The 27479-nt window shown below is 37.3% G+C and overlaps 4 protein-coding genes and 1 pseudogene across 6 annotated transcripts; 1 reads left to right on the top strand and 4 right to left on the bottom strand.

Annotated features, from left to right (window-relative positions):
- Positions 1 to 274: 274 nt before the first annotated feature.
- LOC126614673 (olee1-like protein) lies at positions 275 to 1487 on the bottom strand. Its single transcript, XM_050282319.1, has 2 exons — positions 1233 to 1487; positions 275 to 733 (listed from the first exon to the last, which is right to left on the bottom strand). Exons 1-2 carry the CDS (start codon positions 1399 to 1401, stop codon positions 402 to 404), a joined length of 501 nt encoding a protein of 166 aa, XP_050138276.1. The 5' UTR covers positions 1402 to 1487; the 3' UTR covers positions 275 to 401.
- Positions 1488 to 1746: 259 nt separating this feature from the next.
- Positions 1747 to 6138, top strand: LOC126615856 (uncharacterized). Of its 3 annotated transcripts, none has more exons than XR_007620923.1 (8): positions 1747 to 2715; positions 3328 to 3478; positions 3619 to 3903; positions 3983 to 4154; positions 4307 to 4385; positions 4480 to 4680; positions 5029 to 5392; positions 5567 to 6138. XR_007620923.1 is itself a non-coding variant. In XM_050283777.1 (8 exons), exons 2-7 carry the CDS (start codon positions 2147 to 2149, stop codon positions 4670 to 4672), a joined length of 1449 nt encoding a protein of 482 aa, XP_050139734.1. In that variant the 5' UTR covers positions 1747 to 1924; positions 2027 to 2146; the 3' UTR covers positions 4673 to 4680; positions 5029 to 5542. The 3 variants fall into 3 exon arrangements, 2 of the variants coding, with proteins under 2 accessions (XP_050139734.1, XP_050139733.1); XM_050283777.1 differs by lacking the exon at positions 5567 to 6138 and having other exon boundaries at positions 1747 to 1924; positions 2027 to 2715; positions 5029 to 5542; XM_050283776.1 differs by lacking the exon at positions 5567 to 6138 and having other exon boundaries at positions 5029 to 5542.
- LOC126615858 (AAA-ATPase At3g50940-like) lies at positions 4793 to 6752 on the bottom strand (annotated as a pseudogene).
- A 576-nt stretch (positions 6753 to 7328) lies between these two features.
- LOC126615855 (dol-P-Man:Man(6)GlcNAc(2)-PP-Dol alpha-1,2-mannosyltransferase-like) lies at positions 7329 to 11598 on the bottom strand. Its single transcript, XM_050283775.1, has 10 exons — positions 11190 to 11598; positions 10487 to 10574; positions 10212 to 10371; positions 9819 to 10036; positions 9370 to 9665; positions 8793 to 8907; positions 8566 to 8704; positions 8091 to 8287; positions 7882 to 7971; positions 7329 to 7805 (listed from the first exon to the last, which is right to left on the bottom strand). The coding sequence occupies exons 1-10, from the start codon at positions 11480 to 11482 to the stop codon at positions 7674 to 7676; spliced, it is 1728 nt and encodes a 575-aa protein (XP_050139732.1). The 5' UTR covers positions 11483 to 11598; the 3' UTR covers positions 7329 to 7673.
- Positions 11599 to 12232: 634 nt separating this feature from the next.
- LOC126615261 (phosphoenolpyruvate carboxylase, housekeeping isozyme-like) lies at positions 12233 to 17740 on the bottom strand. The gene is made up of 11 exons (XM_050283072.1): positions 17586 to 17740; positions 17078 to 17276; positions 16287 to 16678; positions 16081 to 16165; positions 15548 to 15770; positions 15338 to 15441; positions 15111 to 15198; positions 14556 to 14710; positions 13425 to 14423; positions 12949 to 13335; positions 12233 to 12809 (listed from the first exon to the last, which is right to left on the bottom strand). The coding sequence occupies exons 2-11, from the start codon at positions 17243 to 17245 to the stop codon at positions 12513 to 12515; spliced, it is 2898 nt and encodes a 965-aa protein (XP_050139029.1). The 5' UTR covers positions 17246 to 17276; positions 17586 to 17740; the 3' UTR covers positions 12233 to 12512.
- Between the last annotated feature and the right edge of the window lie 9739 nt (positions 17741 to 27479).

The following is a 27479-nucleotide window of genomic DNA, read 5'->3' on the forward strand; positions in this document are numbered from 1 at the left end:
TTAAACTTATTGTTTGTTGGTCATGTTTGATTGAATTTTTAATGCCCACTCCGACGTTAATTTTTTAAACACTACTTAACTTTAATTTGAAAGGGAATTATAAAAACATAATACCAGCAGTCACCCCACTTCACCAACCACGATCACCTCTACTCACCATGGGGAGGAGTGTGGTGGCTATTGGTATTTTCGTTTTTTTTTTTTAATTCATTTTTAAATTAGTAATTAGCATTTAAATTAAAGTTAAGAGTTACGTGACAGTACACATAGCATCTATGAAAGAGAAGTTAGATATTGGGAGGATTATAATTTCTTCCCATATATATTATATAATTAAGCATTTCACATTAGGTAATGAGGAGGGAGAGTTTAGTTATACAGATGAAATCATGATAATGTACTTATTGATCTTCAGTCTCCTCGGGGAACAATTCCTTAAGAACTGCCTCGCACTCATAAGTACTCTCCTTCGTCATGAACCCAAGGGGGTTGGCGTAGCGAGCCAAGGCGTTCACACCATTGTTGTCCGTGAGCAAAATCCTAGCCCTCTCGAAGTCGAAGTGGTCAGCGCACTGATCGGTAGGGCTGCGCACGGTCCTCACCTCACAGATTTGCTCCTCAAATTCCTTGTGGGAGGCCAGACTGTAGATGCCATTCTTATCGGTCTTGCCTTCGACTACGTATACGATGGTACCATTTTCACGGCTTCTGCACTCCAAGGCTACCGTAGCACCTGCATGCATGCAATTATTTTTAGTTTTAACATGTGCATTGATCTTTGCACGATGAGATTATAGTACGGTATTACGTTAAGGAAAGGACTTGCAGCTCAAATGATTAGAATATTTACTATGTCCTTTCGGTTCTAAGTTCCAATTCCGTACCCCCGAATATAGTTTGTATAAAGAAAAAGAAACGCCTAGCATTTTCAAGTTTAAGGGACAAAATCACTTTGAGATTAGGGAACAAATAACCTTCACATAAAACCATCTTCCTTTCGTTTTTCGTAAACCAAAGAACATTTGATCAGTTGTCACACATGGGAGATCTTAGATACTAATAAGAAGAAATGAATAGACAAAACAGAATATGTATGCAACAGTTTTGATATGAACGGATATTGGGGAGATGGAGAATCAAAATCGGGACTTCGAGTGTAGGCATGAATACTCTTGATTAACCAATTAATCTACGAGTTCCGTGTGTATGTAACAACTAGTTAGACTACTTACCGTCAACGGGTGTGCTGAGTCTTGTCTCGAATTGGACACGACATGGGTCGCAGTACACCTTGCCCTCCACGAAGAGAGTTCTGGTGGCGGCACCCGTGGTGGCGTATGCGAGAGAGTAGAAGCAGGACAAGGTGATGAAGAGTGCTGCGATACCCAAAGCCTTGGCCATTTTATTTCCCCTTGACGGCGTTATGAATTTCTTCCTTATTAGATATGGTGTTCGGCGTTCCCCCTCGTGTTAAGTTTCTTGAAGGCAACCAAAGAGTCCTTTTATAAGTGAAAGAAATTAGGGTAGGTTAGTATTGTGTGGTAATTGTTCGACTTTCTATTTTAAAGCATGTGGAGGGAGTCAAATTACTTGTTATTTTCCGCAATTTTTTCCCTTTCAACTAAAATATGGAAAACTTCGACCAAAAAAAAAAAAAAACTAAAATATGACAAATAATAAGCAGAGAAGGTGAATTTCTGATGTGAAATTTAACAAGTCATTCTTTTAAGTTTCAAACTTCAAATATTTGATAAATAGAGAATAAAAATGAATACATTGTTCAAACTTCAAACAAACAAGAAGATTTGAGTATTTTACATGAAGCTACCAACTACAACGATCAACTGGATCTCAAAATACAACGTATGTATTGATCAATGCTTGCAAAATTTTCGTTGAAAAGCTTGAGATGCAACACTAAAAGGTAAAACACATTGTATGCACTAATAGTCTAGGATATTTTCTTCTATATGTAAATAAGAAATTTTAAGTTCAGGTCACGAGTTTTATCTCTAATTTTTTATAGGGAAAATAACAGTCACAAAATCTTGAAACAAATAAAAAGTTAGAAGGTATAAAAAAAAAAATTAAAAAAAAAACAAAAAGTTTGAAAACAAAAGAGAACGTCAACTGGGTAAAGTAGCCAATGAAGAACTTGGCGGCAACTCTTCACATCTCACAAATGGCTTCCTTCTCTACCTTGAACCTTTCACCAAGTCCAAAACCCACCCATTCTCTTCTAAAACCACTGATTCCGGCACCCGAAATCGATACCCGAACCCAAATCCAAACCCCTTACCCGAAGCTCATACTCACGGGCCCTTCCCAGCTTTCCGGCCATGTACCCATCAGCGGCTCCAAGAACTCAGCTTTGCCGATTCTGGCGGCGACCCTTTGCTGCTCAGGCACTTCAAGGATTCAAAACGTGCCGGATTTGTTCGATACTCGCACAATGGCTTCGGTTTTAGTGTCTCTTGGAGCTAAAGTCGAAGTCTTGGACAACGAAATGTTGGTTAACACCGATGGGGTTGGCTCAGTTGAGCCTAATGCGGATGAAATTCAAAAGATTAGAGGTGGGTTTTTCGTCATTGGGCCGTTGGTTGCCCGATTCGGGGAGGCGGTGGTTGCATTACCCGGTGGCTGCAATATTGGGGCTCGACCAGTGGACCTATACATTCGGGGTCTTCAATCTCTTGGCGCTGTTGTTGAATTGAGGTCAAGTTTCCTACATTTTATATTGAAGTTTATATTGGAAGCGCATAATTGTTTGATTTATGTGTTCATAGATAAATCAAGTTTCCTACATTTTATCTTTAAGTTTATATTGGAAGCGCATATCTGTTCATAGAATGGTTGCTAAATTTGCAGTGTAGAAGAGGTTCTATAGTCACTTTATGATAAATGTGTCTGCCTGAATTGTGATATTCTAGGTGGTGAGTTGCTATTAAGCGTAATGCCAGATGCACAATTTCTTTCACAAACTCTAGTGTGCCAAGTAACGAACGAAGCAAAAGGTGCTCTTGCCCACTGAAGCACAGCATATGTACTTTATTAATCATCAAAAGGCAGAGAATGTAGTGTGATGATAAAACACTCTCTATAGGACATCCAAGGATTTTATTATTGATGCATATGTGTATGTGTTCTCTAGTGTTAACCATCATGAAGTACATATTTTACCCGATGCATTTGCCGTTTGAATAACAGGTCTCCACCAATTTTGCCTGTGGTGCTCACAGTTGTTTACTAAAGTTTTTGGTTGTTGTTATTTTCATGGTTTATGAATGATGAGATGAGTTGATCCAGTATAATTTTAGCAATATACAGGGATGGGAAAGTTCAGGCATATGCCGCAAATGGAAGAGGATTAGTTGGAGGAAGTTTCCAACTTGATTACCCGAGTGTGGGGGCAACGGAAACTCTTATGATGGCTGCATGTATGGCTGATGGAACAACTGTACTGTCCAATGTTGCCAGAGTACGATAAGATGAATCTCACTGAACATTTTAGATTCTGATTTTGATAACAATAGAAGTGTGTTAACAGTTATCATTTGCTGTCTAATTGGATTATGTTAACATAGTGAAGTAACTTACTTTCCCAACAACTCACCGTAGGAACCAGAGGTGGTTGATCTTGCTAGGTTTCTTACCAACTGTGGGGCCTGTGTGGATGGAGCAGGCAGCAACAAGCTTGTTATCAAAGGAAAATCCCAGTTGCGTGGTTGTGAATGCGTTGTTGCACCTGATCGTATTGAAGCAGGTACATTTATGCTTGCTGCAGCTATTACTCGCTCATGCATCTCAATATCACCTGTCATACCTTGCCAAATGTCCTCTTTGATACACAAACTATCGGCCGCTGGTTGCAAAATCAAGAAATGTTCTCATGATACCTTGGAAGTATGTAAATCGTCTTTAAATTCTTCTGTTCCCATTTGGGTTGCATCTTGTGGTAATTTATAGTTGATAAATACTTCAGGTTTCAGCAGTGTCTGGGCGTGGGGGTGAAAATTTGCTTAGCGTCGTGGTTAAGACAGGCCCATATCCTGGGTTTCCCACAGACCTCCAACCACAAATAATGGCTTTGCTGACTACATGCAATGGTTTAAGTTCTGTAGAGGAATCTGTATTTGACAAACGCATGAGTCATGGTATGTGGTGGATAATGTGTGTGCTGGCATGCATATTATATATGTATTCTTGTCGTCTTTTTGTTTCCCTGTTTGGGAAACCAATGATATTGCTTACAAATAGTACTAATTACATTGAGATATTCTTATACATGTTCCCTGCTTTCTACCAGTAAGCGAACTGCTACAGCTTGGAGCAAAGATTCAGGTCTGTGCGAGCACTGCTCTGGTTTATGGGAAAGACAATGGAAGGCAAGCAGATTTTCCTTTTTCATATTCTAATTTTTCCTTTTTCCCAATAGGAAAATAGCATGATTGTGCTGACTCATGTCTGTTATCATGTCAGTGTCTTGAATGGTTCCTCGCTTGTTGCAAATGACATTAGGGGTGGGGTGTCACTGGTATTAGCTGGGTTGGCCGCAGAAGGCACTACAGAGATCAGCGGTGTTGCTCATATTGACCGTGGTTATGAGAATTTAGATATGAAACTTCGTTTTCTGGGAGCTGATGTCAAAAGATTACTGCCTCTTGCATCCTAATTGAAAAAGTAAGAACCTTTTCCTCCATTATGTTTATTTTGCTCTTTCTGGAGCCCATTCTGACAAGTACACAGAATTTGGTGGCACGATGAGTTAATTTTGGAACTAAAAGTAATTGCATAATTCAAATATTAGTATATAATCGTTTTGAAAAGTTAGAAAAAGATATATTACAAAATCAAACAAATGGAAGCTTGGGTATGTCTTTAGTACACATCAACAGGTGCAAACTGCAAAGTTTATGCGTATTACATGACAAACGATATGAGATCTCTATACATCTCTTTTTCTTTGGCCTTTCAACCATGACATCAACTTTCCTCTTCTCCTTTATGTTGAATTTTCTTCTCGAGAAGGAAATCGAAGAGGCATTGGAGCGCAGTGTGAGCATTCTTGCTCTTCATTAGCTGTCCTACAACTTCTGCTGGCGTGACTTCAACCTCCCGTATGAGCCCTTCAATTTGTTCGAAGAGATTGTGATGACAAAGACCATGGTAATTGAATGCCAGCTGTTTGAACGCCGAAGTGGTGCAATATGACATGTGGATATGCATGTCCATGCGGCCTGGTCGCAGTAGAGCAGGATCTAGCCTATCTTTGTGATTCGTTGTGAAGATAATTATGCGTTCTTCACCACAGCATGACGGAAAACCATCAAGGAAGTTGAGGAGCCCAGAGAGTGTCACCTGTCGATGAAATAGTAAGATAACACATATATCTGTAAGTATTAGTTTCTTAAAGCGATATAATTCTGTTATTCTATTCGTCTAGAACTTGAGTGACCAACGGTTTAATCAATGCTAGTCATGCATGCTCTAAATGTAAAAGTGTAAACTGACCTGAGTTTTATTGTTGTTCCTCCGTGATTCATCCCCCGGTTCCCCCATTTTGCAGCTTGATTGTGCAGTCAATGTCTTCAAAGACGATTATAGATTGGTTAGGCATGGAAAACAACAGCTTACTCAAGTCGGAATTGGAATTAACGCTTGTTAGGTCCAACTCGTAGATGTCATAGTTAAGGTGATTAACCATGGCTGCAATCAGGCTTGACTTGCCTGTGCCGGGAGGGCCATATAACAAGTATCCACGCTTCCAAGCTTTGCCGACCCTTCTGTAAAACTCCTTTCCATATATAAAGTTGTTTAAATCATCCAACACAGCTTTCTTAAGTTCTGTATCCATTGCTAGGAGCTTGAAGGTCATTGGATGGTCGAGCTTGACAGCATCCGGGAACCATCTCTGCTGTTCAACTGTGTGGAACTTTACTGCCTTGTGTTCTCTTTTAATTTCCTTTGATCTCTCAAGAATGTAGGGCAAGTACGAGTTCAACACCTTCTCTTTGAGTTTCTTATGAAACGTTAGCTCATAGAATCTTGCTTCTTGTCGTAACGATGCATTAAGATCACCCCGATGTCTAGCAAATGGTGATTTAACCTCTACATAAATCAACTTCCATTTTACTTGAACATTTTCGTATACATCAGCTAACTCTTCACCTCTGTCCACTGACACTGCTAGTTTCTTCTCTTTGGCTGCTCGCTTTGATTCTTCGGACAGACGGGGGGTCGCTATAGCGCCCAAATAGGCATGACCGGCCTCAAAAATTTCGTTCGGAAATAGTCCTTGAAATTCGTCGATGACATTGGTGAGTTGAGAAGAGAAGCGTCGTGAAATGTTATAGAGGCCCGAATAGAAGTAGTTCCGAAGTTTGTCGGGGATGAAGTCGTTGGCAATACTTTGAACAAGCATTGCTGAAGCAGCAAGAGTGGCAATGGCAGGCAAAAGAGCCTTCGTTTCAGGCATTTTGTTAGGTTAAATGAAAAGTGGTTTCCCTAATTTGGTGTCTTGGGTTTTTTCCCGGACAAACAACCTCAATTTATAGCCATTAATTTCATAGATTTTTCTTCCATTAGGGATTTTAAATTTGGTTTTTTCCTAGATTTTTCTTTGGCTGACCAAGCAAGTCTCAAGGAGAAATCAAAAAGTGAGAAAAAAGTCATCAATTGCTTAATTTTTTTTTTAACAAAAGATGTGTTTTTTTTACAACTATACATTTTATACGAAAGAGATGGAGAGTTTGGTTAAGTCACATAATGAGTAATCTAATTTGGTATCGAATTCGCCATTCACGAGATTTGAACCTAAGAGCTTTCACTTACAAGTGAAGAAGAATACCAGCACACAGTAGTACTAAGTGGCCAAAGGAATTGTTAACCCTTAAGTGAAACGTTTCCAAGTTTGAAGTTGACCTCTTCAAAAAGACGAAGAAATTTCATACATTCACATATTTGAAGTTTCAAAGTTGAAACTTCCATCAATTATCTATGGTCTAAATTTCTTTTCGTTCTTGATTAGACTCGTTTGGTGCTTAGGATTGAAATGGATTGAACTACTCACTATACTCAATTTCGAGGCACGTTGAAGAAATAAATTATAGTTCGTCTAAAATACTTTTCCCTTTCAATCCCTGCAAAATTGGAGCGTCCGAAGGGATAAATTTCATTCATGTCTAATCCCTTCGAATCCTCTTAAAATAAACAATCATTCACCTCACACATACACCTTTGAATTATATGAGATACCCAATCCAGTCCAATCAAAGGCACAAAACGAGTCCAAAATCTCAATTTCAAGAGCAAAGACAAAAGACAGAAGAGGCTCAAAATTTCTCATATTTTCATCAAGTATTCTCAATCTAACACAAGATAAAAGTTTCTGAGACGAACTTGGGAACATCCAACCGTTAGAAATACACGCAATGCAAGACACTATTGAACTCAACTACTCATTTATCAGTAAGAACTTTGAGGAAGTCACACCTACCAAAACAGTTAAAACCACATCAAAAAAGAGAGGAGGTGGAGGTGGGGGTATTTTTTCGGTGGGGGGTGTTGATCTTCCTTTTACTTTTGTTTTCCTTCCAACGAGTGGGCGGGTTAGCACTTCAGAGAAGTCATGCTGGTTCAGAATCTAAAACTATCAGAGGGCGGTGTTCTTCCTTTCATTTCAGTACCCTTCTAAGCAGCTTGTACATGCCAAAAATATTCTTATGCTGCCACAGATACGGGATGAAAAAGGAGCGGTACTTGGCAGGCGAGAGCTCCCTGTCTAAGTAAGGCAACGCTCCAATCACCTGAAATTTAGAAGAAAACCAATTCAGCACATGGTGATTCATTTAGGGAAAAGTGTAACAGCAGACTGATTTTTACCTCCCAAGTTGATAAGTCACTTCCCCGAGAAGGGAAAGGCCGACTAAGCTGCAGCTCGACAAGGAACGTACATTGATCAAGATCCCGGAGCTGTAACACGAATGATTGGTCATTTTACAATGAAAACAATATATATTGAAAAGAAACCATAACAAATACAGGGCCCTTTAGTTTTAAACAAACTAGTATGGAGAATGGTGATTAATTACATATTGCAAGTCAGATGCTTTGTTCTTATTGTTAAGATATGGTGGTGCTGCTGCAGTTCCACCCAAGGTAGAATTGAATGGGAAGGGAAGAAGTCCTCTGAACCCATCATCAATCCAACGGACCTCTCCCACATAATCAGGAACAAAAAATGATGATGGGAAACGGTGCCATTCACTTCCAACACAGAGAACAGAACCTGAAATTCAGAAGGGAAAACAGAATTTTCAGAACTACATGACTTCCAAAAATTGCATAACAGAACATCAACTTCAGAACCCAAAAGGTTCCTTACAATTTGAGACGTCAACAAGAAAAATAAGTTTGATGTGGGAAAGTAATCTAGGTGGTGAGCCTAACCGATATGGAAGTGTATGAAATTGTAACATGAGTTTTCTTCTATTGTACATTCCAAATATTAAGAATCCATACTAAATTAACTGTTAAAAGAACATAACAGCAAGATGTTGGTCTCACCTGTTCCTACATCGTCATGATGCTCTAAAAGCTTGTAAACCTCTATAGGGGCGGAATAACCATTGATCACTGAAAACGTACGAGCATGGGAGGCACATAATATGAAGCTAAGAACCACCGGTCTCAGAATCTTTGCTGTCTGCATGTATAAATAATAATAGTGTGACCATGAGAGGTTCGCAAAGATAATTTAACAATATTTTTTATGAAAAATAGGATAAGCTTACCATAACCGTTGGAGAATTTCCTTGGGAATCATAATCAGATCGGAAAACATCAGGAAAGCTCTCAATGACAGCCGATGCAGCAACACAAATTAGTGGATATATTGGATAAAGGAACCTGCAATGATAAATGGAAATATCTAGTTATCAATCACATCTAACCTGCACTTGACTAACATTGAACAATCTTCAGATTTTCTGTGCCCTCACCAAAATACCAAATTGACGCACTAAATATTCCGATTTGAGACTACAAAGTGAGTGCTGCCTATGATTATGGTAAGATGTATGGAAATACTTAAGAGTTACTGTAATTGCAGACAATTAGGAAGAAAAAAAACCATTTTTGTTTATTATATAATATAGAGGAGAAAGTATAAATGGAAACGTCAAGCACAGAGACAGAGCTATCAACAGCATTTGAATTGTTTACTGCAAATGCACGATTGTGCAAATTTGGGAAATGGTAGATTTTGTCGAAAATAAGCAATATTAACTAGCAGGAACATACTCAAATTCAACCAATTATAGGAAAGTTAGTGCAACAGTTTTTCCCAGATATCGGAATATTTATTCGAACCTTTCTTCTTTGTGTGGCTGCAAAGACATGAATGCCAACCAAATATATACTGGTGAGACAACAATCAGCAAGTTTGGGGCATACTTTTTCCTTGCAATCGGCAGCATTGCCAGAAACAGCAATGCAAGTACAAAACAAAAGTTAAAATTGTTAAATCCGTTCCTTAAATAATATAGCGGCCCCTCAGTTCCATACAAATGGCTCTCACCGCCTCCTGCAACATTATAGATCAACAGATTTAACACGGATGATGTCCATCTGCTGTAGTAGTAATGATCAACGAGAACCGAGAATACCTGAAAGACCTCCAATGTATAAGCGTAAGCATGATAAAGAAAACAAAAAAGCGATAAATTAACATAAGAAATTATAACTCTATTTGTGCCAATTACATAGGTACAGGCACTATACGTTGTTCATTCACAAACAAAATACCAATAATGACTTACAAGAAGAGCAACAGATATGGCGGCCCCGGCAAGAAAAGCTTGTTTGAATCTTCTAGCTAGAGAGTAGAATGTGACTGGCAAAAATGCCAAGATTGAGAATGGCCAGCCAAGGATTACACCTACGGCTGCAACTGTAACTGCCATGGTGTATTTATCAAGCAGAAATAAACCGGATGAAAGAGACATGGCATACATGGAGAACGAGCTTGGCAAGAAACCTGGAAAATAATGTCAACAACACTGTCATTCATGGAATAAATAGCTCCAGAAAATTAAGAGAGCTAACATTGGAAAACTGAAAACAAAATGAATAATCACAAAACAAAAATAGAGATGTTAGAAATCCTGCAATGGAATTTTCAAATCAAAGGAGAAAATGAAAAGGCAACCCACTTGTGCTAGCGAAAAAACAACCGCTGGTTAAGCATAGCATTGCAAGTGTGTAAGAAGCAAGGCGTTTTCCGTACTTTCTTGAAAGAGCAACTACCAGGACAGTGTCAGTGATAACAGAAAGGAGACCAAGAAAGATTCTAACAGCATAGAATACTCTCACCTATAAGCAAAAAGAATTGGTTCAGCACAACTATATATAATTGAAGGCAAGACATAGCCTTCGGCTAACAATGAGAGGATACAGTTCAAAAGGCAAGGGCAATAAGAAATCTTACTTTTTCCTCAGCAAACAACCAGGAAGCAGGCTGACCCACCAATGCATGGAAAAGAATGTACAAATATGACCGAAGTGCAAACTGTGAACTGCAACAAGCATATAACAACAAAAACCATAAGTAGAATTTCTAAAATACAAAATGATAGCACTCATTATCGAATTCACAACAGCTGTGAAGCAGGCAGTAATTTAAGAGCACACAACAAATGACACAATCACTGAGCTAAAAATACTATGTTAACAATATCGAGCATCTAACTCCACCTACAAAATACTAATCTGAGACACATAACTCTACACCATAGAATCCATTCTAATGTCAGTTTGTAAAAGTCAAATTCAATGAACCAAAAGCCATTACGCTAGAGATTCGCTTACTAAGTACTGTAACAAACGAAATCATATTGGTTCATAAGAAGGTTGCAAATTGTTCATGAGTTGCAATGGTCTACACAATCTTGTACATTGAGTAAGAAGCAATTAACTTTTCGACAACAACCAAATTTCCCAATAAGTAATAAACTTCTTATAACCAAAAACAGCATATACCAACATCTTTAATAACTAATAAACTTCAAATAACCAAAAAACTGAAAAACAATCAAAACCCAGAAACAAACACCCAAAAAATAGCCAAGATTTCAAGATTTCAATTTTTCAGAGAGGAAAAAGCAAAATTTGAAAAGAATTGAAAAGGGTACCTATATTCCCAAGTTTGGAAGCCAGATTTGTAGAGAAGGAAATGGAGAGGCTCCCAATAATTGAAGACCTCGTCGCAGTCGTGTATGATGTTTGATGTGGCACTCATGTACCTCAGCATTCCCAGAGCCACCAACGGAAAGAACCACCCCAACCCTTTGTCGACGCCGCCGTCCGATTTCCCTTGCTTGTCGACTTTCGAGTAAGATGACGACGACTGCGGCGGCGGCGGCGACGATGATGAAGAAGGGTCATCGGACGGCTGAGGGCGTCTCAGCCTCGTGGACAGAGACATGGTGAACTCCCTGTAGCTTTTTCTGGGTTACTGAGTGAAATGGATTTGCAGAGAAAAGATGATTCTTTGCTTTCTTGGGAAGTAAAGATTAAGAGATACCTCCACCAGTCCATCACTTATGTTAAACTCATATTTTTATTTCCCATAAGTTACAAAACAAATTATTTTCCCAAACTTTAGCATAACACATTATTCAAAACTATTACCTTTTTATTTCTTTTAACCCTCTCATGTGCAAATCATCACGCGATAGTTCAGTATTTTGAAACGAATTTAAGGTCTATATTTTATACAGCACGTTGTGAATCACATGATGGAGCTCGGTTAAAATACCTAGTGAATCTTTTCGAAGGCCGAAAAAATGAATTATCGTAGCTAAATCATCAACTAGTCTCATTTTTAAAAGAAAAAGAACCCTCACAAGTCGTTATTCTTGATTTTTGAATCCTTTTACACAACCCAACTCGTACAATCAAAGATGAAAGCATTTCGAGCTGCAGCCAAAGTTGTGCAATCCGCTATGCAAGAAAATTAACGTTTTGAAAACATGCTTTGAAAGGATAGTTGTAAAAAAAAACCCGTGAATGGCCTCGGTATTGACATTTCTATATTTTATTTTCCGCTTATATATATGTCCGATAAATCATTTTTACTTTTTTATACAAGCGATATTTTACAACCTTGCGTTTGTGTAAAACAATCCTAGAAAATTTCATTTTGGGATTATTTGATGGCTAAGAAACCAAGCCATGAAACATGAAGCACATAAATGCCCCTTTGTATTGAAGCACAACAAAACAGTTCCACTGAGAGTTTGATTTCTTTTGTGGCAACAATAACAATGCTGGCTCTAGTTATTCTGCACAGCAATCTGATCACAGAACTTAACCAAGTTCACTCAAATATTTGGCCTTTAGGTGGACGATCAAAAGACATCGTCCACTTTTGGTAAATTTAACTTCAGTTTTTTCGGGACACAACCCGTCTCTCGAAAGCAGAAAAACATAAAGAAAAGAGCAGATACAGGCATTTAACCGGTGTTCTGTAAGCCGGCAGCAATACCCTTCATTGTCAAGATGAGGGTGTCCTCCAGACCAGGCGCGTACTCACTTGTCGGGTTCAGCTTCACAAGTTCATTAGCCGGTTTGTTTGATTCGCTGATTTCCTTTGAGATGTGTGGCCGTAGTGTCACATGGAAGTTTGGGTCACGGATCCTTTTCAGTGTATATGCTTGGCAGACGTTGAGGGTTGTGATGTATGAATCACGCAGGCGGAGTCTTTGCTTCAGGTGCGGGTCCCCTTCGAGAAGATCCTTGTGTCCAGCAATCTGCCAAGGGAAAAGGCAAACGTCAGTTTATGCAGCAACAAATCACCACAGATGCTCAGAGAAAACTGATGAATTTCTTCGTATATTTTAGGATGTACTCAAAATGTAACAAGTGCTATCTCAAAGTCGAAGATCTTACCTGTAAGAGAAAGTTCTTGGTTTCTTCATAGTTGGACCTTAATCGCTCTCCAAATGACCATAGGTCTTCAGAAACAAGGAGTTTATCATATAACGCAGCTATTCCGGGGTTTCCCTTGGCAAACACCATTTCAACCAAATCAATGGTGACCCTGAAGAAAGGCCATTGGTTGTACATCTCTTGCAGCATATGAAGATTCTTAATGTCCTTCTTAATGACATGTCTGAAGGCTGCTCCAAGGCCTAACCACACAGGAAGATGGAACCTTGTTTGTGTCCATGCGAAAATCCATGGGATTGCACGAAGTGACTCAATACCACCACTTGGTTTTCGCTTTGAGGGGCGACTGCCAATGTTCATCCGACCATACTCCAGCTCTGGTGTAGCCTGGATCACATGTACGCAATGGTCATTACATTGTAATTAATCAGAGCATTTAAAGTTAATGTGATTAATATGAAGTATCAAATGCTTACAAGACGGAAGTACTCGACAAATCGAGGCTCCTGGAAAACAATGGAGCGATAGTCCTCTGTAGATACAACTGCCATTTCGTCCATAAGTGCACGCCATTCCGGTTTTGGTGAAACTGGCATATGCATTCCATGCTCTAGTGTAGCAGCTGTGAAACGCTGGAGTGTTCTAAAACACAAGAGCTCCTCTCCAAACGACTGCTCAATAACTTCACCTTGGACAGTGACACGGAGTGAACCATGAATTGTATCTGGTGGTTGAGACAATATAGCAAGATGGGTGGGACCACCTCCCCTTCCAACAGTGCCACCACGACCATGGAACATAGTTAGCTTCACACCAAATTTCTTAGCAACGTTGATAAGCTCCTCCTGTGCCTTGTATAACTGCCAGGCTGCAGAGAAACGCCCTGCATCTTTACCAGAATCTGAGTACCCAATCATGACTTCTTGCGTTCCGTTGATCCGCTCTCTATACCAATCAATCGAGAAAAGCCGTGACAAAGCAGCAGGAGCAGCCTCCAGATCTGCAAGCTTCTCAAACAGTGGAACGACTCTTAGTGGTTTCTTCACGTGGCATTCACGTTGCAGGAGCTCAACTGCGAGCACATCAGATGGAGCAGTCGCCATTGAGATGATGTATGCTCCAAAGTTATCAGATGGAAGTTCTGATATCACATGTAATGTGTCCAAAACATCAGAGATTTCTTCCGTTTTTGGAAGATCAGGACCAAACAGTGGGCGCTTGCCACATAGTTCAGATAAAAGCCACTCCTGACGGTGTTCTTCAGACCACTCACGATAGGAACCAATTTCCAGATGCTTGGTGATGGCGTCTATCACATCAGTATGCCTGTCAGATTCTTGCCTAATATCGAGCTTCACAAGTGAAAGTCCAAAGGTGGACACTTGCCTTAAGAAATCAAGAAGTGATCCATCAGCAATTGCTCGGTCACCACAAGAGCAGAGTGATCTGTAGCAGAGTTCGAGAGGTTCCAAGAACTAGACATAATTTAAATCACAATTAGGACAACAGTCATTAATCAGAAGAGAGAATAAAGAGGCAAGACATCATTTGGTATTGTATTTGATGGACTGTGAATCTGCGGTACAGCTTATTAAGAATGGCAGTACCTGCTCAACACTGATCAGTGTTGCCTCCTCCGGAATGTCAGAGTGCCCACTGGCTAACAACTGACGAGAACGTTCACGTGTTTGATAAAGCTTATCCCTTAAATCACCGAGAATCACACGGTAGGGTTCATTTGGAGGAACTTGCTTCCAAAATTCTGAATCGTGAAACAAAGGCAATAAATATCACAAGCAGCACAATGTTCACAGGTCCAAAGGCAATAAGTAAAACCAGGTACAAGGTTTGTTGCCATTATGTCACTGCAGTAAAATATGGTTGTGAAGCTATAAAACATTTGTATAAGCTAAGTTTTCCTAGGGCTTTACTAAGTTTAAAATTCTACTTGGTCGGTACATTGTGCACCTACTTAGTCATCAACTATCAAAAATGTTCTCTTTAATTAAAGAAATATATTACAGCATGACGTATAACGTATTAATCATTCTAGTTTCTTTAAATCCATCACGTAAACAGTTTCCCTCTACATCTCATAAAAAAATGCAATACACGATGTAAAAACCATATCAAGCAGCGAACCACAATAGAACTATGATTACCTATGTAGTGCTTTGCATCTCTCCTCGTGGACCTGTGAAGTACATCTGCACGAACACGGAGTTCATCATTGCAGCGCCACATAGACAACTGCCAGAAAAGAAAAGGAATTAGCAAATACAGGCACTAACACAGTAAAGCAACAAACGCCTCACTCAAAAAAGAAACAACCCCTTCAATGAGTAAATGAAACTCCTCAAACACAATTTCAAGATGCTTTTTCAGGTACCTCAAACATAAGATCCTCTATCTGAGAATAGTACAAGTTTGCAGCCATCATTCTAGCTAGTAGGCAAACATCCCTTGTGACCTCGGGAGTTACTCTTGGATTACCTGCTCCCATGAAAGAAGACGTTAATTCAAATTAGTGAATGATGCGATGGCACATGTATCTTACATTCAAGATAGCATAATTCATGTTAATGAAGAAGAGATGTACCATCACGATCACCACCCATCCAAGATGAAAACTGAATAAGTGGGGCATTATGGGGAACACGTTCATTAATCCCAATATTCTTCAAAGCTGTATCCACACGACGGAGAAACTTTGGGACACCCTTCCAAATTGTTTCATGGAAATAGCTCATCCCTGCTCTCATCTCATCTTGTGGAGTGGGAGCTGTTCTTCGGATCTCATCCGTACGAAATGCAGCTTGGATCTACATAAGTTGAAATACCAACATGTATGAGAGTAATTGACAACTGATATCATTTCAAGCTCAAACTCAAATCCTACAGGACTTAGAATATGCTTCCGGATTGTCTCGTGTAAAGATAACATTTGGAAAATCTTGCCACCGTTGAATCTCTCGGAATTTCAAATTTGACAAAAATGCATTTTACAGGAGTCAAACATATTCTCAGCAATACATAAGTGGACGAAAGTCCTTTTTCAACGCCCTTTTTCAATGCTCACGTCAATTAAATCAAAGAATTGACAGTACATAAACGAATAAGTAAAATGATTACCTCTCTCTGAAGTGCCTCATCAATCTCCTGCTTATCATCAGGAGTAATGTCTTTCGCGTACAACTGGGTTAAACAATTCCGAATCCTGAAGAAATGTGAGTGTGCATGATGAGAGAAAGAGCCATAAGAATCTAAGCCATAAACCTACATGGGGATTTTTATTTCTAACATTCTACGAAGGAAAATCAAGTAGATCAAAAGCAAACCTTCCGTGCTTCTGAAGCAAGGATCTACGAACAGATTGTGTAGGATGAGCAGTGAGGACCAGATCTACAGTCTGATTCTTGAGAGCATCAAAAACCTCTTGGGGAGACTTTTTTAGATCCCCTACAAGCCTCTTGAGAGTTTCTTCAATGTCTGATTCAGTCGTTGCAGAATTTTCATCTGCAAAGTCACCCTTTTTCAGCTTGTTTCGTCTGCGGTAAGCAATCTGGACCTCCTCAGCCAAGTTGGCCAAGCTAAGCATGTGGGCGAAGGATTTTGCAACAACAATAGAATCCCCTGGGTCCAAACTTGTCAATACATCTCCAAGCTCTGATAGCTTTTTCGGGTCATGCTTTCCTTCATACTCAGCAGAAAGCTCATAACATGCTTGAACCTATGCAAGTGAATCACATAAATTGTTCTTAATCGTGCAACTCGTAACACTATCATAATCAGTTTCCGAAAAACCAACAACTTTAAAGATCATAGGCATTCACCAAATCAAACATCTCCACTGATAGGCCTAGGAAACTATCGATTAAGATATCATGAACAGCATTAGGATATCGATATAAATTGGATTTCTATCGGAAACCCGAGATGTACATTCCTTAAAGGATCCACAAATCGACCAAAATCAAAAGGGTTCAAACAAAATTGATAAGGAGTTGCAAATTCACACACAAAGTTCTCTACTGTTAGCAGTAGAATAAAAATGCAGCATATTCCAATCAAAATCAAGATTGAACATCTCAAACGATCGAAATCAAATTTTACAGCCATCAAAACTCACCGTTTCCCTGAGATCCTCTCCATGTAAATCTTGGAGAATATCTAGAAACCGATCCAAAAGCAGAGCATCGTATTCCACCAGCTTGTCGTCCTCGCTCACTTTGGACGGAACCAGAAGCCGAAGCTGCGCGTCAATGGACGCCAACTTCTCCAGATTCCTGTTAGCCATTGCTCCCCACTGAGCCTCACTCTGCGGACAACTAACCCACCACAAAACAAAACAAAAAAATTCAGAACTTGACAAAATACAAAATAAAAACCCAAAAAAAGGAATTTGAACAAATGAGACTGAAATCTCGGATTGGATCAAAACACAATGGCACAAAAATCTGATCAGGACCCAGAAAAATAGAGCCTGTAAAATGGAGTAATCAACGGGCAAAAGCCACGCGTAGCATGCAGATTGTGCACACAAAAGCAAAGCATTTATGGAGAAAAAAGCTGATCTTTTTAGGACCCAGATAAGAATGATCGAGTATTTTGTTGTGGATAATAATATTATGGGGTACCTGATTCTGGGGAAGTTTGGACTTTCAGCTGGGAGATGAAGACGAAAAGTGGGATCAGCGAAACAGTGAGTGACTGAGTGAGAGAGAGAGAGAGAGAGAGAGAGGTGTGAGATCCAAAGGAAGGGGTGGGAGCGATTATATATAGAGAGTGTCTTGGTCTGCCGATTTATGAAGTTTGGCTGTTTTTAACTTTTTGTGTCGGTCACAGTCACTGACACGCTTCACTCTTTGGCCATACTTGACTTTGTTTATTCACTTTTCAACTGTTCATCTCCTCTCTCTCTCTCTCTTACACACTTGAAACTTGGCCCGACTTGAGAAGGGTTGCTGAGGAATATCCGATCAAAGATGCTGCAATTGTTTTTTTTTTTTTTTGAAAAAAAGATGCTGCAATTGAATTTGTTTGGTACTGAAGTCCTTTTATAAAAAATAGGTAAAAAAAAAGTTGAGCTCAACAAAATGTTTGAAAAACGCTTAAAAACAGCTTATTTTCACAATTTTAGGTGAAAAAAGCTGAAAACGTGAAGCAGTTTTTTTTTTTCAAAGCACATCAATACCAAATCAGCTCTTAGTGTATAATTTTTGTGTACTTTTCATTGTGAGGACTGAGGATATGGTTTTTCAATGTCAATATTGCTTTTCCGTAATATTGAAAAATAGAAAAACGGATTTCTCAATTTCTAGAAATGACTTATTAAAAAAAAACATTAACACACCATTTCTCATCTCACATACATTTTTTGGTTTCGTTGTTATTAGATTGAACGATTAAAGTAACATTGAAATTACTACCGTTACACAATATTTGGATAAGGAAAATAAACTTGAAATTTGAATTAAAGTCAGAATTTATAAATTGGCATGCATCAATTCCCTTGTTTGGATTCATAAATATAGAAATTTAGAATTTCGTCGTGGAAAAAAAACTTGGAATTTGGGATTTCCAATTCCCAAGTATAAATTTCATGTAAATATGTGTCATTTCCTAATTTATATGATTGAGAGTTTAAAAATAACAAATTCTATATTCAATTCTTTTGTCCTTTTTGGTTAACCAAATAATAAAATTCACAAATTCTAGAAGATAAAATCCCGTCATTTTAAAATTCCTTAATAATCTTAAATTTTTTGATCCAAACATAGTGTTAAAGACATTGTTTCCCAAATTCAAGTTCTTTCTTTTTCTTTTTCTCGAAGACGCTAGGCGCTAGTCGGGCAGCATGTTGGGGCCTAGCGTCTAGCGGCTAGGCAGGGCCTAAGCGGACTAGGCAAATTTAAGTAAATATATTATATTTCGTGTATATAAGTGTTTGTTTATACTTAAAATATATATAATTTCATCGTAAACTACAAGTAGTAGAATGATGAAGTATTGGAACATAATGAAAATATGAGGAACAAGCATATAATGTGTGTTCATTTAAGTATACAACAAGTCCCAAATAATTTTTTGTAAAAAATAAAATGCAAAATGAAAGTTATCTATTTTCTGTCTAAGTGAGTTGCAACTTAGGCGGGTGGCTAGAAAGTCTAGGTGGGCCCCTTAGCAGGTCTAGGCTCCATTTCTTAATTTTCAAAAGCCTAAGGATTAATCGGGGTTGTGGCCAGCTGCCTAGTGCCTAGACGGTGCTAGGGGGATTTTTAGAACAGTGATTAAAATGTGATTTTTTATTTCTAACAAATGATATTATTTATACTAAGGGAGTGGAGGAGTGGGCTAAGCCTCACAATGGACTAGCAATAATGTGGTTCAAATTCTCTTTTGACAAAAATCGAACATAAGGTCTCTCACCAACTACCTCTTTGCAAAAAAAAAAACGCATTTGTATTGTACAAATTTTATAATAAAAACCACTCAATTTTTAATACTATATAAAGATCTTTATAATAAAGTGAAAATTTTAAAATAAACCATTATATGTGTCATGTATGTCTCATTGCAACAAACTACGATGCAAAATTTTAAGGACTTTTATCATAAATAATCATTGAATTTGACCTAACTCATTATTTGGTCACTTAATTTGAAAATTGATCAATTTCGTGTCTGAAATTGACCAAACACATCAATTGGTCTCTGACGTTAAATTTTGTTACACTTTCTGTTAGTTTACTAACGACACAATGTGGAGCTCACTCACATTGTGGCGATATATGAGTGGTGTTGTGGGCTTCACATCGTGTTACATTAGCAAACTAATAGAAAATTTAATGGCAGGGATCAAACTGATGTATTTGGTCAATCTTAGAAATGAAATTGATTGATTTTCTAATTGAATAACTAAAATGATGAATTAGGTCAATTTTATAAAGTATTTGTGATAAAAATCTAAATTTTAAATTCATTTTGATAAAGCCTCTCCCATGCAACCAATATTTTATCTTAATATTGTTGTCTTTAGCCACTTAGTACTACGGTTTAATAGTATTCTTTTTCATTTGTAAGCGAGAGGCCTGACTAGTCCATTATAAGGTTTAGCCCACTCCCGTACCTCTTTAGTAAAAATATTGTCGTTTGTTCAAAAAATAATAACAAATATCATTACCGTTCAATAAAATCATTATTATGAGTTCAAAAAGGCATTATGTGACCCCTTTACTCATTTCACAGTTCTATTCGTCATTCATTTTTTTGGTCGAATCTATTCATCATTCATTAAAAAATTAAAAGAACTTGTAAGTCAACCCGCACACATAAAAATTAAAGTTCCATAACTTTCAAAATGATGAAGAGCCATGCAATCCGACCCTACATTCGTAATATTTGTTGAAATGTCCACATCCGCCTTATCAATGAGAAAAGAAGAGTTTAAGTATCCTAATCTCACTCCAACTAACACCACGGTCTTTTCTAATAAAACCACACACCTGACGGATTGTGCAGATGATAATTACCAGGTTGGGGACAGTATCGGTGTTGTTGGAAGTGGGCCTTCAACCTGTCTCTCTGATAATTCCACATGGAATCAAAGCCAGGGAGCGAGCCCGTACTGTATTGCCACGTGATGGGCGGGTCCCCTTGGCCCCGTGCGATGATGGTGGGTTCCTTGGCCTTGTGTGTAGGGTGAGTCCCCTTGGCTCCATGTGGTTGTCGATGTGTGAATCTCCTACATGTGACCCACTAATTGGGTCCCACGTGAGGGAGCATGTTGAAATGTCCCACATCGACCTTATCAATGAGAAAAGAAGAGTTTAAATATCCTAACCCCACTCCAACTAATACCAATGCTTTTTGTGATAAAACCCCACGCCAGGGTTGGAGATGGTCTTATTCATCCCATGTGGGTCATCCATTTTTATAGTATAGTGTTATTAATACACTTAATTTTACTTCTACTTTTGTTAATTTTTTGTCATTGCTTATTTTTAGTTTATTCGATCCGACAATCGAAAATTAAAAAAATTGTGTGGATAACACTATCCTCTTTAATCTGACATGGTTACCAAATTTGGGTTGGTGCAAATTATTTGTTGTAATGTGGACCTAAAGGGAAACTTTTTAAATAAAGCATTCGGCGTGCATGTTATCGTGAAACTTGAATTTCTTAATTTAATTACTTTTCTTTTAGCATATTTGGAGAGAGGGCTTGGATTAGTAAATCAAAACAATTGCCTAACTTGTGGTAATGATCGCACATCATTCATCACTCTAAACGGAATCAGAGTTTTTTAGTCCATGACTTCCAAAACGAATCATTTGACCAAACATTAGTTTTTAATACAAACCATGTTCCATATTAAATTAACCTAAATTCTAGAAATAGAAATTTAAACTTAGGTGTAAAAGGAGGAGTATATTGTTCTAACAAACTTGGCTAAGCTCAGATTTGCAACCTCACATTAGTTTTTGCTTCAAGTAATCTTTTTTTTTTTACCAACGTGCTGCAATATTTTGTTTTAATATGACATGAATGTCAAATTTGCGTTTTCATGAATTACATGCGATGTTGAAAAAATAACTTGGTTTTTTAATAAATTTTTAGGTATGTGTGTTACTAGTAACTACAACTACCATGTGTGTGCGACATGGATTAATTTCATTATTATTCGTTTAGCTTAGTGGAGTAGATGGCTCCCATGAAACTTTTAGCTTTAATTTGTGAATAAAAAATATTTTGTTCCTCATCCATCACAAGAATAAGTGCGTATTATGTTCACGTACTTAAATTAGAGTTAAATTAATACTCAAAGAAACCCAACAAAGTACGAGTCATTACCCTCCAAATTTGTTTTTATCATTATTAATCACTCAAAATCAATCAAATTGCGTTTATATTCTCCAGCCCCTTCTCATCAGTGGACTCCTAACAAATACGAATGAGTGCAGTTTGTTCGATAAATTCCTACCTATAAGAGATATTGAAGAGTCTAAACGTAGAATGCACTGAGCTGAAAGAAAAATCTCTATCTCAAAACTTTTCTTTCTCTTTTTAAAGCGGATAAACCAGATTAGCCTCCATGTATAGTCTATAGAAATACTTTTCTATGAATTGGCTTAATTATTTGAGAAATGCTAAGAAGATTCTCTTAAAGTGAGACTTTCCATGTATTCTCTGCCACCTCATATTTTGCGCATATTATTTTATAAAGTTGGCAGAGAGTCTATAAAGAGTCCCACTTTGAGAAAGTTTCCTTAGCATTTCTCTATTAATTTTACAAGTATTGTTAGGGAGACTAAATTTGGAGACAAAGTTTGCAAACTAAATGATGTGTCACAAATAGAAATGAACACGTTTAACAACACTTAAGTAATAAACCAATCATCAACTTTTATGTCCTTTAATTTCTAAAATTTTATCTATAAATTTGGTTTTCATAGCATTACCTTTATTTTACTCAGCTAAATTGAATAAAACTAAGTATGACAATTTGTATTGGACCAATAATAATTAGGAGTGTGATATCCACACACCATTTTTTACTTCTCCCACACCTTTTCAGTTTTTGGCCGTCGGATTGGATAAATTGAAGAAGATCAACAGACATAAATTAACAAGAGGTACGTGAGATGTAAAAAAATGTGTGTGAACAACACACCCCTAATAATTAATATTGTCGACATATATGCATACAAGAGCATGCGCACATTGTTGGGTCAACTGAAAATTATTGTATTCATGTAATGTTGCACATCTTCTGGTCAACTGAAAATTATTGTATTCATTTAATGTTGCACACTGTCAGGTCAACTGAAAATTATTGTATTCATATAATGTTGCATGAATCTATGAACAGGCTTGCGCATGAGAGCCTCAACTGCATCTCAATTTTTTATTTGTCTGATTCTATTATTTTATTTTATTTTCAATATTTGTTTCTTTTTTGAATGATGAATTAGGTCCAAGAACATGATCCAAGTAATCAGGTTAATCATGCACACTAGCATGTGATTCGGTCTCGGATCATACTTCCATCTTACCATGTGGTTTGATGTTGGAACAGCTTATAATATTTGTTTCCTTCTCTCGTTAACCCGACACAAAACATCATGAAAATAACACGTTTTGGATTAATTCTTTAAGAATCCGTTAACAAATTGAGTTGTTATCGGATCACCGATTAAGATAACGAGTATGACACATAAATGACATGATCACGACCCATTTTCTAGGATTAGACAATAGGCATGAAAATGTTTGGCAGGATCCATGAACTCGACCAGTTAACGAGTCTGGTTGTTATCAGATCACCTGTTAAAAACCCGTTATCTTAATGAGTTTGACACGACAAAATCCACTAAGATAATGAGTATGACACGTAAATGACACGAATATGACAAACCTGTTTGTCAAATCCTTGTATATGTTTATAAGTAGTTGGCTACTCTCCTTTATTGCCAATTGGTTTTACGTGGAACCTCAATTTCCTTCTTGATGTCTGAGCATGTTGTCTCACTGGTGAAGCCATACAACCACATATGCTTCATGTCCCTCAATTTGTGTTATTTGCATGTTAAGCTTGAAATTTACCACACATAAAGGTGCGTGTTTGAGACGAAACAACCTTATTATTGAGTATAGGATTAAAAACCAGGATGCAACTGACATCCTAAAAAATAACATGTTAATCTACCAGCAAAGAAGCCGAGATTGTTCATCATATCTATATACATTAATTTTACGGGTAATAAGGGTTTGTTTGGTGGGCTGGTTGGGATAAATTGTGACCAATTAAAATGAACTTGAGGCCAGTCAATTGTTTGATGTGTCAAAATGTGAGATGATCAGAACTAGACGTGATAAGTTATGAATCCACAATATAGTGGGTTATCTAACCTATCCTTATACATGAGTTACAAGTCACATCTTACATGTCCCTGCCAATCCAATCTTGTTATAAGACTCAATCTCATCCAACCCACCAAACGGGCCCTAATAGTCTTTAAACACCACAATTTAGTGAACGACTCAAAGTGTCATTTTTTCATGAATGACTTGAAGTGTCATTTTTTCGTGAATGACTTGAAGTGTCATTTTATTGCTTCTGAATTTCTTTCAGTATTTTGGTGGAGGATGTGACATTACCATTAGAATTTATAAAGTATCATTGTGAAAAAAAAAACAAGCAAAAAAAAAAAAGATATCTTGCTTATTAACTTGATTTTTAAATCATAAGTGTGCACTTATACGACATTCTTCCTAACCATAACATATTTAAGTCAATGTATTGTAGTGCAATAAGGATAATAATAACAACACTAAATTTGAGAAATAAAGATATTAAAAATTGTGTTATAAACTTATAAATGTCTTTCATCACACATGACATAGCACATTCTTTATTAAAGAAAAAAAAAAGGTTGCATATCCTTTCAAAAGGGTATCATATTCTTTATTGAACAGCTTTATTTGCCGTTGATGTTGACTTGCATGAGCTATATTAAAGATACGAATATATTGTGTGTTTTAACATTTGAAGGAAGTTTACTTTAAATTGTTTAATACGTGAATATATTTAGTAAAATAGAGCACGCATTGTATGACTTCTCCAGCCTCATAACATTAATGTTACATCCCAATTTCGACTTCGTCGTTGTACGATATTATCCACTTTGGATCCCGGTCACTCCTCACGGTTTTGTTTCTGGGAACCCAGACGAGAAATTCCTAGTGGGTCACCCATCTTAGGATTGCTCTCGCTCGAACTCACTTAACTTCGAAGTTCCGATGGAATTCGAAGCCAATGAGTTCCTAAAATGCCTCATGCTATAGGAGGTGGGCATGTATATATAAGACACATCACCCCCTCTCCGTTGGTCGATGTGGGATGTTACAATCTACCCCCTTTAAGGGCCCGACGTCCTCGTTGGCACACTCACACCGAACGGTAGAGTGGCTCTGATACCATTCTGTCACATCTCAGTCTCGACTCCGCTATAGCACGATATTGTCTGCTTTGGGCCCCGGCCAGACCCTCACAGATTTGTTTCTAAGAACTCAGACGAAAACTTTCCAGTGAATCACCCATTCTAGGATTGCTCTCGCCTAAACTCACTTAACTTCGGAGTTCTGATGGAATCCAAAGCCAATGAGTTCCCAAAAGGCCTCGTGCTATAGGAAGTAGGCATATACATATAAGGCACATCACCTTCTTTCCGTTGGTTGATGTGGGATGTTACAATTAACATTCAAGAAGCTATTCTACTTATATGAAAATTATAGATTGGCGCTTATATTGAAGCAACTTAATAAAAACGAAATTTTTTTATACAAACGTATCAACTAATGATTTGTTTCCAAAAAGAAAGATTCTTTATTTTGGAAAGAGTCCAATATTTTTTCCAAAAAATGTTTGCTCAATCAATATTGTAGTCTTTATTTTGTTCAAATAACTCCGGATGATCCGTTTGATGACTACTTTGTTTCTAGTTTTCAATTCTTGTTTTGTTTTGTCGATAAAAGAAAAGTAAGTGAGAGAAATGAGAAACTGAGAAAGATGAAAATGAGTTGGTGAAAGAATTGCGTATGAACGACACAAAAGGTAAAAACAAAAAAACAAAAAATTAAAAATAATTTTGAATTATTCCCACATCCAGGTTTTTGTTTTCTTATAACTTCTTCATTTCTACTTCTTTCATTCCTCATTTACTATTACTATTATATTTTTTCTTTACTTCTAGCACCAAAAAAAAAAAAAACTAAAAATAAATTTCTTATAAAAAAAGCCCTAATTTTTGAAAAATAATCATCAACCTTTATGGCTTTTTCGTAAATTGCAAGATGCATGCATGTCTCCAGTAGTCGTTCTGAGAGTTTGAGTATGGTAGTGGTAGGTGATTGATAAGTTCCATGAATAACAGGGAGGCGGCTTTCGGCTTATTAAAACGTGATTTTAATCACTACTTATCACTTACGCTTATCTGGTTGACTAGTTATAAAAAAAAGTGATTATATTCGCACCAAAAGTCAAAAGTGCTTATTGTTGACCCAAAAGAAAAAGGATTCGGAGCTGAACGTTAAGTCCGGTAGTTGGCGAGACCCACCGTGATGTCGGCAAGCACGTGAGGTTTCACGAGAGTACGTCGTTGCGAGAAAAATTTGCACCACAATGAATTATTGGTTTCATATGTAAGTAGTTCTTTATCACAGTAGTAAAAAGGTGTTGAATTATTTCATGATGACATGAGTTCGAACTTCGTTAGTGGTTAATTTAACAAAATATATTGTTTGACAAAAAAAAATTATTGGTTTGATGTAAAATTAAGAATAATGTTAGGGATATCAAAATTTTAAACCAAATTTGCAAACTAAATGATGTGTCACAAATATGAAATAAACATGTTAATAAACACTTAAGTAATAATCCAATCATCAATAACTACATCATTTAGTTTGTAAATTTGGTTTAAAAAGTTGGTATCCCTAGCATTATCGTAAAACTAATACATAGAAACCCATTAATAACAGAAGAATCATGTCAACAATGTAGGACTAACTTGATATTGGTCATCCTTACTGGTTTATCTACTCTTCCTAATCTTAATTCCAATAAACCTAAATGATAGACAATTCTAATGGTAAACATGTATTAGAAATCCAAATGTAGAATCAAATACTTACAAAGATTAATATTTGACATGGCATATAATCGAATAGAAATTACCAAAGTACTTCGCAAATATTCATGTCCATCATAAACCTTAGAAAATAACTTAGCTACAAATAGAAACAAAAATAAAAGGAAGAAAGAACCCGAAATTCATGGCAAGGCACGTCACTAAGCTCTTTTCCGCGAATTGCTATAATGGTCTAGTTATATGGAGAGAGAGCTTAAGATGCCTTATTTATACTAGAAAATACTCTAAAAGGTCTAGTAGAAACTCTCCGAAAACAAAACAAATTCTTAAACAAATAATTACACGAATTAGGAAAGAAATCCTTCTTGACTTGAGAAACATATCATCTGCACCCTAGTTTGGGGTCGTTCCATCTTCTAGAAAATTATGAAAAAAATAAAAAACTTTTATCTCTATGTCTTAGCTTTCTAGGCGTATATCGCAAGTTACTAGGAAATATCAGGAAAGATTTCAAATCCTTATTTTTCACAGCTGCACAATTATGACGGGAATGCAACTTTTCCGGAATTACCTTGCAAAATTAGAATGTTTGGCCCCATAGGAAATTATGAAATATGTACGCAATGATTTTCAATCTCTTAACTTTCTCCTTTAATTGGCCTTGCATAAAAAAATCTTCCGTAAAGTCGATTCTCACAAAAAAAAAAAAAAGTTGTAAATGCACAGCTTGGCTGAAATAGAGAAAAGAACAGTAACAAGGTTGTTTTAAAAACCAATTCCTTAACAAAACAATAATTAACATGAAAATATAAAAGGTAATGCACCTATGATCAACATTGCTCTCCTCTCCCTATTTCTTTTCTCACTCCTTGCTCATT

Source organism: Malus sylvestris, chromosome 3, assembly GCF_916048215.2.
Source record: "Malus sylvestris chromosome 3, drMalSylv7.2, whole genome shotgun sequence".
Taxonomy (NCBI): domain Eukaryota; kingdom Viridiplantae; phylum Streptophyta; class Magnoliopsida; order Rosales; family Rosaceae; genus Malus; species Malus sylvestris.